Below are 17,717 nucleotides of genomic sequence, written 5' to 3'. Positions count from 1 at the left end.
AAAAAAAAAAAAAAAAAAAAAAAAAAAAAAGAGTGATGCCAATAAGATATTGTCCAGTTTTCCTTAAGTGCTCAAGTGTCTATATACTTGACTCTATAGGATATGATACATTATGATACATAGTAGCTTCGTTGGAAAGGTAATAAAGTTGACTCCAATAGTTGTAAGATAGGGGGGTTTTATTTTGTTATTTTTCCTAATGGAACAAGTATTTTAGATGGCATTTGAAACTTTCCTTTTTTAATACTTTCAACAAGTCGTTTGCATGCAGTTTTAAACTACCCCTTTGAGTAATGTTTTATGAATTAAAGGCTTGATAACTTTAAAAAATGGTGTGTTTAAAAACTAAAAGACAGCAAAACCTCCTAATGCAATAGCTTTAGATCCTTTTAAATATTCCAGAACCAGTCCATAAAGACCACTTCCTCTTTTTTCTTTTCTTTGTTTCTTTAATAATACAGTGGATGGATTGACAGATGTGGAAGAAACTAAGGGAGAAAAATTCAACGCTTACCATCATTTTTACTGTGGAATTTGTTTCTGAAAATTACATTGTGAAGCAGGTTTAGGAAGCAATGTACCATAGCAGGAAAAAAAGATAGATTGAGGGGATCAGTGGGATTTAGGTTTCTATCACAGCTGTGTCATTGCCCACCCACCTGCATGATTGTGGGCTGGCTATTTAACATCCCTGAGCTTCAATTTCCTCATCCAAAATGAAGGAATAGTGACATCTGCTTTGTAGGGCTAGTGGCAGAGAAGTACTTGGTACATAGAAGTCCTTACTAGTTGTGAATTCCTTTATTTCTCCCCACAAATATACTCTGCTTTCTCCTTTAAATATATATATATTTTTTAAATTTTAAATTTTTTTAGAGACAGCGTCTTTCTCTATTGCCCAGGCTGGAGTGCAGTGGCGCTGTCATAGCTCAACTGCAACCTCAAACTCCTGGGCTCAAGTGATCCTCCCTTCCCAGCCTCCCAAGTAGCTGGGTCTACAAGAGTGTACCACATACTCAGCTAGTTTTTAAATATTTTTTGTAGAGATAGAGTCTCCCTATGTTGCCCAGGCTGGTCTCAAACTCCTGGCGTCAAGCAATCCTCCAACCTTGGCCTCTCAAAGCACTGGGATTACAAGGGTGAGCCACCGTACCTGGCTTCTTTCTCCTTTAAATATGTTAGATATGATAGCCAGAAAATGTAAAGTGGAAAGGATTTAAAATGCTATTAGATTGCTTAAATAAGCAGAACAACAAAATGTAAATCTAAAAAATTGTGGGCTTCCTGCACAACTCATGACCAAAGATGTGAAATGAAAAGCAGACTACAGGATCCCCAAGGTAGCTAACAGGGAACAGAGGAGAGGTGACAAATAGCAACATAGCTGTGCAGATCCAGTTCCTTAAGATCTGCCAATTATAACAAAACAAAGGGACATGGACAATTTGTGTAATTCTCACATTTCTTATATAGATTTAAAAAACTCCATTAAAAAAAAAAAAAAAACTCAACTGGACTAGGCCTTGATTACCCTCCTTCAGAATCTCCTGTGAGTCCTCTACCCTCGCAGCCATCGTATTACTTCCACTGTGGTGCAATAGGAGTTGTGATTGAACTATTCCCACAAAGAGCTCCTGACTTAAGCAACCCGTATATTTTTCTTTTTTACGTTAGGCATCTACCTCCAGGATTAATTTAGATGTCATTCTTCTTGTCCTTAATGTAAATAATGCAAACTTTATTTTGTTCATAACTGAATTAATTATTCTTCAATACAGTCACCACTAGCCATATATGGCTTCTGAAATATAAATTTATAAAGATAAAAATTCATTTCCTCAGTCTCACTAACAACATTTCAAGTGCCTAGTAGCCACATGTAGATAGTAGCTACTGCATTAGTGCAGATATGGAACATTTCCATTGTTACACAAAGTTCTATTGAACAGCACTGCTTTAAAGAATGTGTTATTTGGGGGATTTATATTGTCTTCTGTGTTGCACAAAAATCACATTGGTCTTTATGCAACTTGACAACTTAAGAAGGTTGCCCCTCACAGAATGGTGATTTTACTCTGGGTGGTGGTCATATAAGATCACTTAATGAACTCTGATCTGTAACACCTTAACTGACCCCAAGCTGAATTTTATAGGTGTCTGTTGCCCAAAATGATTTCCCAAAGAAGCAATAAAATTTGTTTGAATCAGACCTCGAACATTCTCCCTATGTTTCTATGTTTATCTCAAAATAGAGATCACTGTTTTTTTAATGTGGCATATTTGACTGCTTTATCAGTCTGCTAAAATCAGGAACATGTAATGAGATAGCTCTCCTTCAATCACTTTGTAACCAAGTACTCATATCTTCTACATTCCTTATAATATCCCCTTTATTCGACCGATTTTGGCTTGTTCCTCTTTTTGCATCCCAACGTCCTAGTGCATTATCTAAAACACACAGTAGGTACTAAGAATGTGTTTGAGTGAACGAGCTAAAAATGACTTTTGGATTTGACTTTAGAAGATTACCAGATTAGGAAAATCTGGCTCTGCTCAGGAAAGTTCATCTAGGAAAATTTCAAGTCTATGTGCTCCATTAATCAGCTGGCTTTTCTTTTTCTTATGAGGCTTCGTCCATGGGTTTCCTAATTAAGGAATTATGTAAACCATACCTCTGTTTCCTTTCTATAGATCAGCACAAGAAACTGTGCACATTTTCTCATTTTACTTACTTTGAGCATCTCCTTTAGGCTTTGTCCTTCAAATACTGAAAAAAAAACACATAAAAGTCTTCTGTCTGCAGAACTTCCTTTGGCATTAATATTGATTGTTAGTGTTAAATTTTAAGGGGTGGATATACTTAAAAGAATGTCATTACTTTGCTGGCCTTGATGTAATTATAGAATAATGTCATTATAAATGCCAGCTTTTAAAAAAAAATTATTCTGAGGATTACATTATCATTCACTCATTTACTCAACAAATAATTATTGAGCAGACATTATTCCACACACTCTATAGCTAATGATCTGAACCAAGGGCTAAAGAATTGCACAGTTTTAGATCATTTAGATGCTTAAAAAAAAACTGAGGTTGAGAGCTTTGAACATTTGTTTGAGCAGTTGTACTTCCTAAAATTGTAATTATTTCTGTTTAAAAAGAAATCATACACTCTGTCCCGAAGTTAGCTGCATTCCCATTTAAAAATAGATTTTCATATACTAGAATTAGTTGAGAGAGTGCAGTATTTAAATTACATAGATAAATTACCCCCAAATAAATAATCTCTGTTTTTGGAGCGGTTTCCACTAATGAGGACTTACAAAAATTAAGTCAGCCAGCTGCTATACCACTGACGTTCTTTAAAGTGGTCTTTGTATCTGTTTATTTGAGGCTAAACCCAAAATGGTCTTTGGAAATCAGATTTGTTTTATTGTTTGGCATGAAGTTGATATCCCCTGTGATTTGCCAGTTGTTGCTTATATTTGACTATGGTAAGCCTCAGCACAGTAATAATGCCTAGGCAGATTAGGCCCCTTCCTCCTAAGCTGCTGATGCCTGCTGGAGGGGGATGATGCTCTGAGCGCTAGGTTCAGCCAATGCGAGACCCTGTTCATTTGACAAGGCTGTTGCACAGTGATGGTGTGTAGCATCTATGTTTATAAACTCTACGTATTCCCCGCTATGCACTAGTGGAGGTGATGGTTCTTATTTTGTCTTCTCCCTTCTCTTTCTCATCTGTATTACTTGTTTTGAGCCCTGGGGAGAAAATTAGGGATGAAGATTGAAATTACAGTTTAAATAGGAGATAATTTCTATTTATTTGGGCTTTAATGCTTTTATTCAGCAAACATTTGTTGAACACCAGCTATCTCCCTGGTACCAGGCTGAGTGCTGGGAATACTAATGTATTTTTCAAGGACTTCTGATCTTTGGGAAAGATAGACATGGAACTGGACTCTTAGGAGCATGATAGTTGCTGTGATGCAGATATTTAAAGGTTTAATGAAAGCCTCTTCTTGGAGGAGTCTGGAAGAGGGTCACAAAAGGCATATCTTTTGCTTGTAGCAAATGGAGAGCCACTGAAGAATTTTGAATAGAGGCACAATCAGGATTGTTTTTAAAGATTCTAGGAGCTACCTATGAGATGACAGGAGGCAGAGAGATCAACCAGGAAATCATGCTACTCCTACACAAGCGGGTCATTATTAGTGTTCTTTATCCCCAGCACCCTAAGACTGTAATGATTACCTACCAGGTCATAAGCAAACATTTGCTTGCTTTCCAGAACATGATATAGGGCCCGTCAGTCTGAAGACTTTTTTTTTTTTTTTTTTTTTGAGATGGAGTCTCACTCTGTAGCCCAAGCTGGAGTGCAGTGGCATGATCATGGCTCACTGCAACCTCCATCTCTCAGGTTCAAGCGACTTTCATGCCTCAGCCTCCCGAGTAGCTGGGACTACAGGCACATGCCACCACACCCAGCTAATTTTTTGTATTTTAGTAGAGACAGGATTTCATCATGTTGCCCAGAGTGGTCTCCAACTTCTGAGCTCAGGCGATCCGCCCACTTTGACCTTCCAAAGTGCTGGGATTATAGGCATGAGCCACCGTGCCCAGCCTGAAGACATTTTTAAGTGGGGAGAAAGTAAAGAGGTAGATTATGGAAGTTCAGAAAAAGAGAAAAGTAAGTTTTGAGTGTGGTTTAGTCAAACGTATTTGTCCAAAAGAGTTTTTTTAGCATATAGCAAGGCAGGATTTAGAACACAATCTATTTTTTTCTGCTTAGAGAGCACTGGTATGCCACAGAAATGTGGAGTATGTGATGTTATATTAGGCCTGCTGAAAGCTGAGCTTGGTGTCTGGTCCCATGGGCTTGAGAGGAATGTGCAGGATTAAAAGTTTAAAATAAAAACAGCTAAGATACCAAGCTTTTAAAACATTGACCGAAATGATTGGAATTCAGTTAGGAGAACTTGTCTTTCTTGGAGGAAAAAAACTAGAAGCACAAACCAGTTTTAGACTTAGGAGAATGGCTTGACCTACTTGTATGGGCTGTGGAATGTTTGTGGTTTCATTTGGAATGCGTAAGTGTCTGATTCTCATGTGGAAATCTCCTTAGCTCCCAGGAGATCATATCCTGCTATTTTGGGAAGAGAAGCCACGTTACTTATCTTTATTTCCTTGCTACCTTGGCTATCCATTTCCATTTTGAATTGATGACCAACTCTGTTGACTCTGTCCCTCAGTCCAGCAGCCACTTACTTCACACCTGCTGTATGCCTTAGATCACATCAGGTTCTGAGGGGATGTAAAAACACACACTTTATAAAAGGCTAAAAATGCTCTAGTAGAGCAAAAAATGCTAAGAAGCGATGGCTTCCAGTTTGAGGTGGAGGAGTAGAGAGTAGGGAAGGCTTCAGCTGGCAAGTGCCATTTGAGCTAGGCCAAGGGCAGACACCCAAGCTAAGGCAAAAATGTAAAAATAAAAACATGGAACATATTAACAGGAAATGAGTGATTCATAGGAAGGGTTGATGAGAAATAGTGGTAGATAAGACAGAGAGCCTTGACCAACTTGCTGAGGAGTTTGAACTTTATTCTCTGGCTGGCAGAAAGTCACATGATCAGCCGTTCTTCACCTCCTCTGATAAGCATTAAAGAGCTGCTGATGATGATAGACCTTCTCTCCCTTGTCAGTTCTGAGGTTATAAAAGAAAAAAAGGTACTTTTGGAATTCTCCGTTTATCTCATGTCCGTGATTATTTTTGTTTCTTCTAATTTGGAGAAATGGGTAGAACATGGCTCTTATAGGGCCCACATTGGAACAGGTAAAGCCTGTTATAGGGCCCAAATTGGAACAAGTAAGAATAGGTTCATGTTCTATTTTTTTTATGTATTCCATTCTGCTCTCAGCCCAGATTCTTTGCTTGGTCTTGGGTCCACAGATGAGACACAGTCCATTCCCTCAATGAGCAAACCAGTAGGCATTCAGGAAGGAACACAAGTCAAGGGTTGTAAAGTGCTTAAAGAGAAATATTCACAGGGTGTATCTGAGGGCCCAAGAAAGGTCAATTCTGGGGAGTGGAGTAAGAAATATTCCCCAGAAGCAGAATGTTTAAAGATGAGAGGAGTGGGAAACTATTCTCGGAAGAGGATCAGCATGAGCAAAGACACTAGACACAAAGGAAGCATAAAATTGCCAAGAATGCTGGAGAAACCACAAGTAGTTTGGTGGCTCTGCCTTAGGATATAAGAGGAAATACAATGAGAAACAAGTATACCAGGGCCAGATCATGAAAGGCTCACTTTCTGTGCTTGAAGATTTGAACTTGATCTTTAGGAAAGAATTTTTTAAAGCAGAGAAGTGTCATGATCAGCTTTGGTGTTTGAAAAACATCTCTCTAGTGGCTTGTGTGGTGAGGGAGGTAAAACTGGAGACAGCAATAATAGGAGATTATCACAGTTGTCTGGCAAGGATGACAGGGCCTGAGCTGGTGCAATTCACTGCTTCTAACCTTCTCCATGGTGCTTCATCTCTGTAAGGTCTAGTTCAGCAACTGAAAAATTAGGATTTATTACAAAGCATACTTCTGTCATCTTGTAAATAAACCATGGTCTCACATCTCACATTAGCCAAGAGAAAATAGGGCTGGAACAGCTTTGGGAAGGAGACCCCACCATCACAGGAAATATTCAGTAAATGCCAAGCCCCTACATGCTTGGTTAAGAGCACAGAGGAATGAGAAGGTAAGACTGAAAACTGAATTGATGGTTGTTTCTAAGAATGGATTGTTGATTTGCTTTATTGAGATATAATTTATATTCCATAAAATTCACCCTCCGAAAGTGTGCAGTTCAGTTAGTTTTAGTACATTCACAGAATTTTGCAAGCATCACTGATGTCTAATTTCAGAGCATTTTCATCATCCCAGACAGAAATCCATTAGCAGTCACTGTCCATTCTTCCCTTCCCCCAGCCCCTTACAACTGCTAATCTACTTTCTGTCTCTATGACTTTATATATTTCTGGAAATTTCATATAAGTGGAATCATATAATATGTGGTCATTTTTGACTGACTTCTCTCACTTAGTATAACGTTTTCAAGGTTTTTCCATGTTGTAGCATACATCAGTACTTCACTCCTCTTATGCCTGAATAATAGTTAATTGTATACCACATATAATTTATCCATTCATCAGGTGATGGACATCTGGTTTGTTTCTACTTTTTGGCTATTATAAATGTGCCGCTCGTGAACATTTGTATATTAAGTTTTGGTGGACATGTTTTCAGTTGTCTTGGGTATATACCCGGGAGTCGAAATGCTGGGTCAAATAGTAACTGTATGTTTAACTTTTTGAGGAACTACCAAAATATTTTCCAAGGTGGTGGCACCATTTTAGATTCCTACTAGCAATGTATAAACATTGAATTTCTCCACATCCTCACCAACACTTGCCTGTGTGTTTTATTACAGCTAACCTAGTAGATATGAAATGATGTCTCAGTTTGCAGTTACCTCATGAGTGATGATGCTGAACATCTTTCCACATGCACTGGCCATTTATATATTTTCTTCGAAGAAATAGCTATGCAAATCTTTTACCCATTTTTACTTGGGTTGTTTATCTTTTTCAAAACAGTTCCATGTATTTTCTGAATATAAGTCTCTTATCAGTTATGTAATTTGAACATATTTTCTCCCATTCTGTGAGTTGTCTTTTTTACTTTCTTGAAGATGTCCTTTGAAGCATAAAAGTTTATCATTTTTATTGACTTCCAATCTACTTTTTCTCTTGTTACTTATACTTTAGGTATCATATCTAAGAAACCATTGCCTAACCCAAGGTTGCAAAGATTTATTCCTACTTTTTTTCTAAGAGTTTTTTAGTTTTAGCTCTTATATTTAAATTTTCATACATTTTAGTTAAGTTTTATGTATAGTGTGAGGTAGGGATTCAGTTTCATTATTTTGCTTGAAACTGTTCTTTCCATGTTGGATTGTTTTGGCAATCTTGTCAAAAATCAATTGGCCTTAAATATAAGGGTTCACTTCTGCACTCTCAAATATATTTCATTCATCTATATTTCTATTCTTACGCCAGTACCACATACTCTTGATTACTATAATTTTGTAATAACTTGGAATAGGAAAGTGTATTATTCTTTTTAAGGACTTTGACTACTCTAGGTTTCTTGTATTTCCATATGAATTTTAGGATGAGCCTGCCAGTTTCTGCAAGAAGTCTAGCTGGAATTTTGATAGGAATTATATTAAATCTGTAGATCAATTTAGGGAATATTTCCATTTTAACAATATAAAGTCTCCGATCCATGAGCATAAGATGTCTTTCCATTTGCTTTTTAGTTTCAGCAATGCTTTATAGTTTTCAAAGTACAAGTCTTACACTAGTTTTGTTAGGTTTATTTCTGGTTACTTTATCCTTTTTGATGGTGTCATAAATAGAATTGTCTTCTTAATTTTATTTTGGATCATTCATTTATAATGTATAGAAATGAATTGGTTTTTGTATGCTGATCTTGTATCCTATAACCTTGCTGAACTGGTATATTCATTCTAATAGTTTTTTTGTGTGTCGATTCCCTATGCTTCTCAATATACAGGATTGTATTATCTGTGAATGAAGAGAGTTTTACTTTCCTCTTTCCAATCTGGATGTCTTTATCTCTTTTTCTTTCCTAATATCCCTGACTAGAACCTCCTGTACAATGTAGAATAGAAATGGGCGAGGTGCGGTGGTTCATACCTGTAATCCCATCACTTTGGGAGGCCAAGGCAGGCAGATTACTTGAGCTCAGGAGTTTGAGACCAACCTGGGCAACATGGCGAAACCCTGTCTCTATGAAAAATACAGAAAATTAGCTGGGCATGGTGGTGCATGCCTGTAGTCCTGGCTACTTGGAGGACTGAGATGGAAGGATCACTTCAGCCTGGGAGGTCGAGGCTGCAGTGAGCTGAGATTGTGCCACTGCACTCCAGCCTGGGTGACAAAGCGAGATCCTGTCTGAAAAAAAAGAAAGAAAGAAAGAAAAGAAAAGAAAAAGAAAAAAAGAAATGGCAAGAATGCAAATCCTTATCTTGTTCCTGATATTATGGGGGAAACTCCAGTCTTTTATCAATAAGTATGATGTTAGCTCTTTTACAAAGATGCCCTTTCCTTTATCAGGCTGAGGATGTTCTCTTCTGTTTCTAGTTCATTGAATGTTATTATCATGGAAAGGTGTTTGATGTTATCAAACTTTTTTTCTGCATCTATTAAGGTAATTATATGAACTTTTTTTCCCCTTTATTCCATTGGCATGGTATATTACATTGATTGATTTTCAGATGTTAAACCAACCTTGCATTCCTGGAATAAATCCCACCTTGTTGTGGTATATAATCCTTTATTATATGTTGCTGGATTTTGTTTGCTAGCATATTGTGTAGATTTTCACATCTGTATTCATAAAAGACAGTCTCTAGTTTTCTTTTTATGTCTTTGTCTAGTTTTAGTATTTAGGTAATATTGGCTCCATTGAATTCAAGTTGGGAAGCATTCCCTCTCCTGTACTATTTTTTGGAAAAGTTTTTTTTTTTTTTTTTTTTTTTTTTTTAATGGCATTTTATTTTATTTATTTATTTTTTTTGAGGCGGAGTCTCGCTCTGTCGTCCAGGCTGGAGTGCAGTGGCCGGATCTCAGCTCACTGCAAGCTCCGCCTCCCGGGTTTACGCCATTCTCCTGCCTCAGCCTCCCTAGTAGCTGGGACTACAGGCGCCCGCCACCTCGCCCGGCTAGTTTTTTGTATTTTTTAGTAGAGACGGGGTTTCACGGTGTTAGCCAGGATGGTCTCGATCTCCTGACCTCGTGATCCGCCTGTCTCGGCCTCCCAAAGTGCTGGGATTACAGGCTTGAGCCACCGCGCCCGGCCGGAAAAGTTTTCTAAAGATTGGTCTTAATACTTCTTTAAACATTTGATAGAATTCATCAGTGAAGCCATCTGGTCCTGGTTTTTTCTTTGTGTGAATTTTTTAAAATACTAATTCAGTTTCTTTCCTTATTATTATAGGTATCTATACAATTTTACTACTTTCTCTCTTTCAGTAGTAAATATTTTTTCCTTCATTCAAGAAATTATTATTGATTCTATCTAGACCTTGTTCTTGGCACAGAGATTACAGCAATGAATAAAACAAAAGCTCAGACCGTCTTGAAGCTTAGCATTCTCATATTTTTTTTCTCTTCTCTTACTCTTCTGCTCTCTCTCCGAGTCCTTCCCTCTAAATATATATACACACACAATATATATTATATGTATATTATATATGTGTATATATGTGTGTGTGTTGTTGTTTGTTTATATTTAATATAGTTATATTCCTTATAAAAATATTACTACATGGCATGGGTGGAGAAAAGAGGTCATTGAGTTTGCTGTATATTTTGCTGTAGCTTATATAAATTCTTAGATATTCTTGAAGAAAGTGGTGTGCATGGGAAATGGATATAGTCATGTGCTATATAATGATGTTTTGGTCAACAGTGGGCTGCACAAACAACACGGTCTCATAGGATTATGATGGAGCTGAAAAATTCCTGTCACCTAGTGACAGCCATTGTATCATCATAGCGCAAGGCATTACTGACGTTTGTGGTGATGCTGGTGTAAACAAACCTACTGCGCTGCCAGTCATATAAAAATAAAGCACATACAGTTATGTATAGTACATAATACTTTGTGATAAACTACTGTGTTACTGGTTTATGCATTTTCTGTACTATTACCATAATTTTAAAGTGTACTCCTACTTATTTTTAAAAAGTTAACTGTAAAACAGACTCAGGTGGGTCCTTCAGGAGGTATTCCAGAAGAAGGCATTATTATCTTAGGAGATGACAGCTCCATGTGTGTTACTGCCCCTGAAGACCTACCAGTGGGACAGGATGTAGAGGTGGAAGACCGTGATATTGATATTCTTAACCCTGTGTAGGCCTTTGTCATCATTGTCGCTGTCTTCACATGGTGTTTTTTCTTATAAGGACACCAGTCATACTGGGTTAGGGCCCACTCTAATGACCTCATCTTAACTTGATTACATCTACAAAGGCTTTATTTCCAAATAAGGTCACATTCACAGGTACCAGGGGTTAGGACTAGTAATATGTGTGTTTGTGTCTTCATTTTTAACAAAAAAGTTTATAAATAAAATAAATAAAATGTGTTTAAATAGAGAAAGATTTGTAGCATAAAGACACAAAGAAAAAAAATTTTTTTTTTTTTTGAGACAGAGTCTCACTCTGTCACCCAGGCTGATGTGCAGTGGTATGATCTCAGCTCACTGCAACCTCCACCTCCCAGGTTCAAGTGATTCTCCTGCCTCAGCCTCCTGAGTAGCTGGGACTATAGGCATGCACCACCATGCCTGGCTAATTTTTGTATTTTTAGTAGAGACAGGGTTTCGCCACATTGGCCAGGCTGGTCTCAAACTCCTGACCTCAAGTGATCCGCCTGCCTTGGCCTCCCAAAGTGCTGGGATTACAGGCATAAGCCACCGTGCCTGGCCCAAAGAAAAAATATTTTTAAACAGTGTACAGTGTGTTTTAAGCTAAGTGTTATTATAAGACTCAAAAGTTAAACAAAATTTAAGTTTATAAAGTTAAAATTATACAGCAAGCTAAGGTTAATTCAATAATTAATTAAACTTAATTAATTAAAATCAAAAATTTTTAAATAAATTTAGTACAGCCTAAGTATACAGTATATATAAAGTCTCCAGTAGTGTATGGTAATAATATGCAAGGCCTTTACATTCACTCACCACTCACTTGGTGACTCACCCAGGGCTACTTCCAGTCCTGCAGGCTGCTTTCATGGTAAGTGCCCTATACAAGCATACCATTTTTTATCTTTTATACTGTATTTTTATTGTACCTTTTCTACATTTAGATACACAAGTAGTGTGTTGGTCCATTTTCACACTGCTGATAAAGTCATCCCCAAGACTGGGCAATTTACAAAAGAAGGAGATTTATTGGACTTACAGTTCCACATGGCTGGGGAGGCCTCACAATCATGGAGGAAGGCAAGGAGGAGCAAGTCACATCTTATGTGAATGGTAGCAGGCAAAGAGAGAGTTTGTGCAGGGGAACTCCTCTTTTAAAAGCCTCTTTTTAAAATCTTGTGAGACTTACTCACTATCATGAGAGCAGCATGGGAAAGACCTGCCCCTGTGATTCAATTACCTCCCACCAGGTCCCTCCCACAACACATGGGAATTCAAAATGAGATTTAGGTGGGGACACAGCCAAACCATATCATTCCACCCTTTGCCCCTCCCAGATCTCATGTCCTCACATTTCAAAACCTATCAGGCCGACAGTCCCCTAAAATCTTAACTCATTTCAGCATTAACTCCAAAGTCCATAGTCCAAAGTCTCATCTGAGACAAGGCAAGTCCCTTCCACCCATGAGCCTGTAAAATCAAAAGCAAGTTAGTTACTTCCTAGATACAATGCAGGTACAGGCACTGGGTAAATAGAGCCATTCCAAATGGGAGAAATTGACCAAAACAAAGGGGCTACATGCCCCACACAAGTCTGAAATTCAGCGGGGCAGTCAAATCTTAAAGTTCCAAAGTGATCTCCCTTGACTCCATGCCTTGCATCTGGGTCATGCTGATGCAAGACGTGGGTTCCCATGGTCTTGGGCAGCTCCACCCCTGTGGCTTTGCAGGGTATAGCCTCCCTCCCAGCTACTTTGAGGGGCTGGTATTGAGTGTCTGTGGCTTTTCCACATGCATGGTGCAAGCTGTCAGTGGATCTACAATTCTGGGATCTGGAGGACAGTGGCCCTCTTCTCACAGCTCCACTAGGCAGTGCCCCAGTAGGGACTCTGTGTGGGGGCTCCGAGGCCACATTTCCCTTTCACACTGCCCTAGCAGAGGTTCTCCGTGAGGGCCCGACCCCTGCAGGCAACTTCTGCCTCAGCATCCAGGTATTTTCATACATCCTCTGAAACCTAGGCAGAGGTTCCCAAACCCCAATTCTTGACCTCTGTGCACTCACCACATGGAAGCTGCCGAGGCTTGGGGTTTGCACCCTCTGAAGCCACCGCCTGAGCTCTGTATTGGCCCCTTTCAGCAATGGCTGGAATGGTTAAGATACAGGGCACCAAGTCCCTAGGCTGCACACAGCACGAGGACCCTGGGCCTGGCCCAGGAAACTACTTTTTCCTCCTAGGCCTTCCGGCCTGTGATGGGAGGGGCTGCCGTGAAAACCTTTAACATGGCCTGGAGAAATATTTCCCATTTTCTTGGGGATTAACCTTCAGCTCCTTATTACTTATGCAAATTTCTGCAACGGGCTTGAATTTCTCTTCAGAAAATGGTACTTTCTTTTCTATCGCATTGTCAGGCTGCAAATTTTCTGATTTTTATATTTTATTTTATTTTATTTATTTATTTATTTGGAGACAGGGTCTCGCTCTGTTACCAACTGGAGTACAGTGGCATGATCTCGGCTCACTGCAACCTCCACTTCCCAGGTTCAGGCAATTCTCCTGCCTCAGCCCCCTGAGTAGCTCAGACTACAGGTGTCTGCCACCACGCACGGGTAATTTTTACATTTTTAGTAGAGACAGGGTTTCACCATGTTGGCCAGGCTGGTCTCAAACTCCTGACCTCAAGTGATCCACCTGCCTCAGCCTCTCAGAGTGCTGGGATTATAGGCATGAGCCACTGCACCAAGCCAAATTTTCTGAACTTTTATGCTCTGCTTCCCTTATAAAACTGAATGCCTTTAACAGCACCTAAGTCTCCTCTTGAATGTTTTGCTGCTTAGGAATTTCTTCTACCAGATACCCTAAATCGTCTCTCTCAAGTTCAAAGTTCCACAAATCTCTAGGGCAGGGCCAAATTTCTGCCAGTCTCTTTGCTAAAACATAACAAGAGTCACCTTTGCTCCAGTTCGCAACAAGTTCCTTATCTCCATCTGAGACGACCTCAGCCTGGACCTTATTGTTCATGTCACTATCAGCACTTTTGTCAAAGCCATTCAACAAGTCTCTAGGAAGTTGCAAACTTTTCCACATTTTCCTGTCTTCTTCTGAGCCCTCTACACTGTTCCAACCTCTGCCTGCTACCTAGTTCCAAAGTTGCTTCCACATTTTTGGGTATCTTTTCAGCAACACCCCACTCTACTGGTACCAGTTTACTGTATTAGTCCGTTTTCACAGTGCTGATAAAGACAGACATGAGACCAGGCCATTTACAAAAGAAAGAGGTTTATTAGACTTACAGTTCCACATGGCTGGGGAGGCCTCACAATCATGGCAGAGGGCAAGGAAGAGCAAGTCACATCGTATGTGGATGGCAGCAGGCAAAGAGAGAGAACGTGTGCAGGGGAACTCCTCTTTTTAAAACCGTCAGATCTCATGAGACTTATTCTCTCTCACAAGAACAGTATGGGAAAGACCTGTGCTGACTCAATTACCTCCCACTGGGTCCCTCCCACAACATGTGGGAATTCAAGATGAGATTTGGGTGGGGACACAACCAAACCATATCAAGTAGTTAGCATTGTGTTACAGTTACCCACAGTATTCAGTACAGTACCATGTTGTACAGGTTTGTAGCCTATAAGCAGTAGGCTATACCATATAGCCTAGGTGTGTAGTAGGCTGTACCATCTAGGTTCATGTAAGTACACTCTATGATTTTTGCATAATTATGAGATTGCCTAACTCTCTCAGAACTTATCCCTATCATAAGCAACACTATTACAATCCCAGATTATATCGGTGCTTACCATTGACATGCTGCAAGGACATGATTTTAACAAAACAAAACCACCACCCCTATCATTATCATCCTCAGCCCCATCCAGCACCTTCTACTCTATATGAATATCAGTAGGAGAATGGATGAGTTTCCTAGGGCTGCTGTGAAAAAGTACCACAAATGGGTGTCTTAAAACAACACAAATATATTCTCTCACAGTTATGGAGACTAGGAGTCTGAAATCAAGGTGTCAGCAGGTCTGTGTTCCCTCTGAGACACTGGGTAGATTCCTTTCTTGCCTTTGTCTGGCATCTGGTAGTGGCCATCAATCCTCCGTATTTCTTAGTCTGCACCTGTGTCACTCCAGACTCTGCCTCCAATGTCATGTGGTGTTTTCCCTCTCTGTCCCTGTCTTCACATGGTGTTTTTCCTTCTTATAAGGACATCAGTCATATTGGATTAGGGCCTATCCTAATGACCTCATCTTAACTATTAAATCTACAAAGACATCTGACAGGTCACAATCATAGGTACCAGGGGTTAGCACTTCAACATACCTTTTGGGGGGATATAATTCAACCCATAACAGAGCCTTATAACTCTGAGATCTTGAGTAGAGACCTCATTTTAATAACAAGACTAATTTTAATAGCCTTTATGGAAGTTTTGTGTATATTTCTCTGTCTTTAAAAAATAACATTTTCTCTCTGTTATACAATAAGTCCTGAAGGTGTATTCAAACACACATGTGTTTTATCTTTTTCTAATCATAAATGCTGGAAACTAAGCAGAGATGAATTGTTCTCTAACTAGGGCTTATAAAAGATGTTGAAAGATTGTATCTGTCAAATCACAACATATATGCCCACCAAAATAAGAGAGAATCACATAAGAGTTTGGGAATTAGTGTTCAGAACAGAAGTTGACTGCTCATATACACTGTTCCCCTTACGACAATCACAGGAATCTTTTATGTAGACCAGTTTAAGCAATGTCAGAATCCATCTCTATAGTAAAATAAATATCATGGCTTTTGAAATTGTTTTCATGTGTTGGAAAATGTTATATATCTGACAAGTACTATATACAATACAATGTAACTTTGGAATAAAAAGAACAGAATACTATCTTCGGAGCCCCTGTCTAATGGTCGCATTGCTAGTTTCAATTCTGTTTGTAATAATGCTCCCAAGTATTTTCTTTATCCATAATGCTATCATCTCTACTCTGTCACAATACAAGTATATTTGAGTGTCTGTCATTCCTTAATATTCTGGTGTGGTGTGAATACAGCACTCTGAAGGGTAGGACTGGAGAATCTGGTTTCCTTTTTGAAAACAAAACTCATCACCCAAACCAGTGCCCTGTTCCTGGACAGGGCCAAAACATTATGCATATTTATTGTTCCCATCAAGGCTTGGATACTTCAATGTTTAGGTATTTGTTCTTTGGTTGTTCTCTTTTCCCATTTTGAACTAAAGAGTTGACTTATTCTTACATTCCCATGGTTACCTTACTCATTTCTGCTCAAGTTTCAGTTATAAAATGAGATTGAAAAGTTTACTTACTGTTTCCTTTTTATTGCTTTAAAAACAATACAGGGCAATCTAGAGCAGCCATGATACCTCCCAAGCAGCCACGACAGCCCAAGGGAGCTGTGGATGATGCCATTGCCTTTGGAGGGAAAACAGACCAAGAAGCACCCAATGCTTCCCAACCTACACCTCCCCCACTGCCAAAGAAGATGATCATAAGAGCCAATACAGAGCCAATCTCCAAGGACCTCCAGAAATCCATGGAAAGTAGTCTTTGTGTCATGGCTAATCCCACCTATGATATCGACCCCAACTGGGATGCTAGCAGTGCTGGTTCTTCCATCAGCTATGAACTCAAAGGACTGGACATTGAGTCTTACGACTCCTTGGAAAGGCCATTGTGCAAGGAGAGACCTGTCCCCTCAGCAGCAAACAGCATTTCCAGCTTAACCACTCTCAGTATTAAGGATAGATTTTCCAACAGCATGGAATCCCTCTCTAGCCGGCGTGGGCCCTCTTGCAGACAGGGCCGAGGCATCCAGAAGCCGCAGAGACAAGCACTTTATCGAGGACTTGAGAATCGGGAGGAAGTAGTGGGTAAAATCCGAAGCCTTCATACGGATGCCTTGAAGAAACTGGCTGTTAAATGCGAAGACCTTTTCATGGCTGGGCAGAAAGACCAGCTCCGTTTTGGAGTGGACAGCTGGTCAGACTTCAGGCTAACCAGCGATAAACCATGTTGTGAGGCAGGTGATGCAGTTTACTATACTGCTTCATATGCAAAAGATCCACTTAATAACTATGCAGTCAAGGTAAGAAAATATTATAAATCTCATGTTAAGTCTTAACCAGTACATTGTTGTTGGGATGCATTCATTCTGCTTTTCTCCTTTCTTTCCTTCATTCCTCCATTCAGCAAATTATTGAGCATCTACCTTGTACCAGATGCTGGATTAAGCAGGGGGCTTATTTATTATTTAGAGAAAACAGATGTTTAACTTAACAGAATTACAACAGTATACTGCATGCAAAGATAGAAGTAAACAAGAATTCTATGGGATCTTGGAGGTACCTTAACCCAAACTCTAGAAGTCAAAGAAGTCTTTTTTTTTTTTTTTGAGACAGAGTTTTGCTCTTGTTGCCCAGGCTGGAGTGCAATGGTGCAATCTCAGCTCACTGTAATCTCCGCCTCCCAGGTTCAAGTGATTCTCCTGCCTCAGCCTCCTGAGTAGCTGGGATTATAGGCACCTGCCACCACGCCCAGCTAATTTTTGTATTTTTAGTGGAGATGGGGTTTCACCACATTGAGGCTGGTCTCAAACTCCTGATCTCAGGTGATCCACCCACCTCAGCCTCCCAAAGTGCTGGGATTACAGGCGTGAGCCACCGTGCCCGGCC

At 39.5% G+C, this 17,717-nt stretch overlaps 1 protein-coding gene across 2 annotated transcripts in view; it reads left to right on the top strand.

Moving 5' to 3' along the window:
• The window catches only part of PEAK1 (pseudopodium enriched atypical kinase 1), a 296,791-nt gene that overhangs the window by 254,567 nt on the left and 24,507 nt on the right, over positions 1 to 17,717 (top strand). For both annotated transcript variants that reach the window (XM_017870420.1, XM_017870410.1), the window contains one exon: positions 16,386 to 17,131. In XM_017870420.1, the coding sequence (XP_017725909.1) occupies positions 16,386 to 17,131 (746 nt within the window). The remainder of the gene's footprint in view (positions 1 to 16,385; positions 17,132 to 17,717) is intronic.

This window comes from Rhinopithecus bieti, unplaced genomic scaffold (assembly GCF_001698545.2).
Source record: "Rhinopithecus bieti isolate Rb0 unplaced genomic scaffold, ASM169854v2 scaffold_662, whole genome shotgun sequence".
Lineage (NCBI taxonomy): Eukaryota > Metazoa > Chordata > Mammalia > Primates > Cercopithecidae > Rhinopithecus > Rhinopithecus bieti.
The sequence above is the reverse complement of the archived record's forward strand: the minus strand, read 5'-3'. Positions and strand labels throughout refer to the sequence as shown.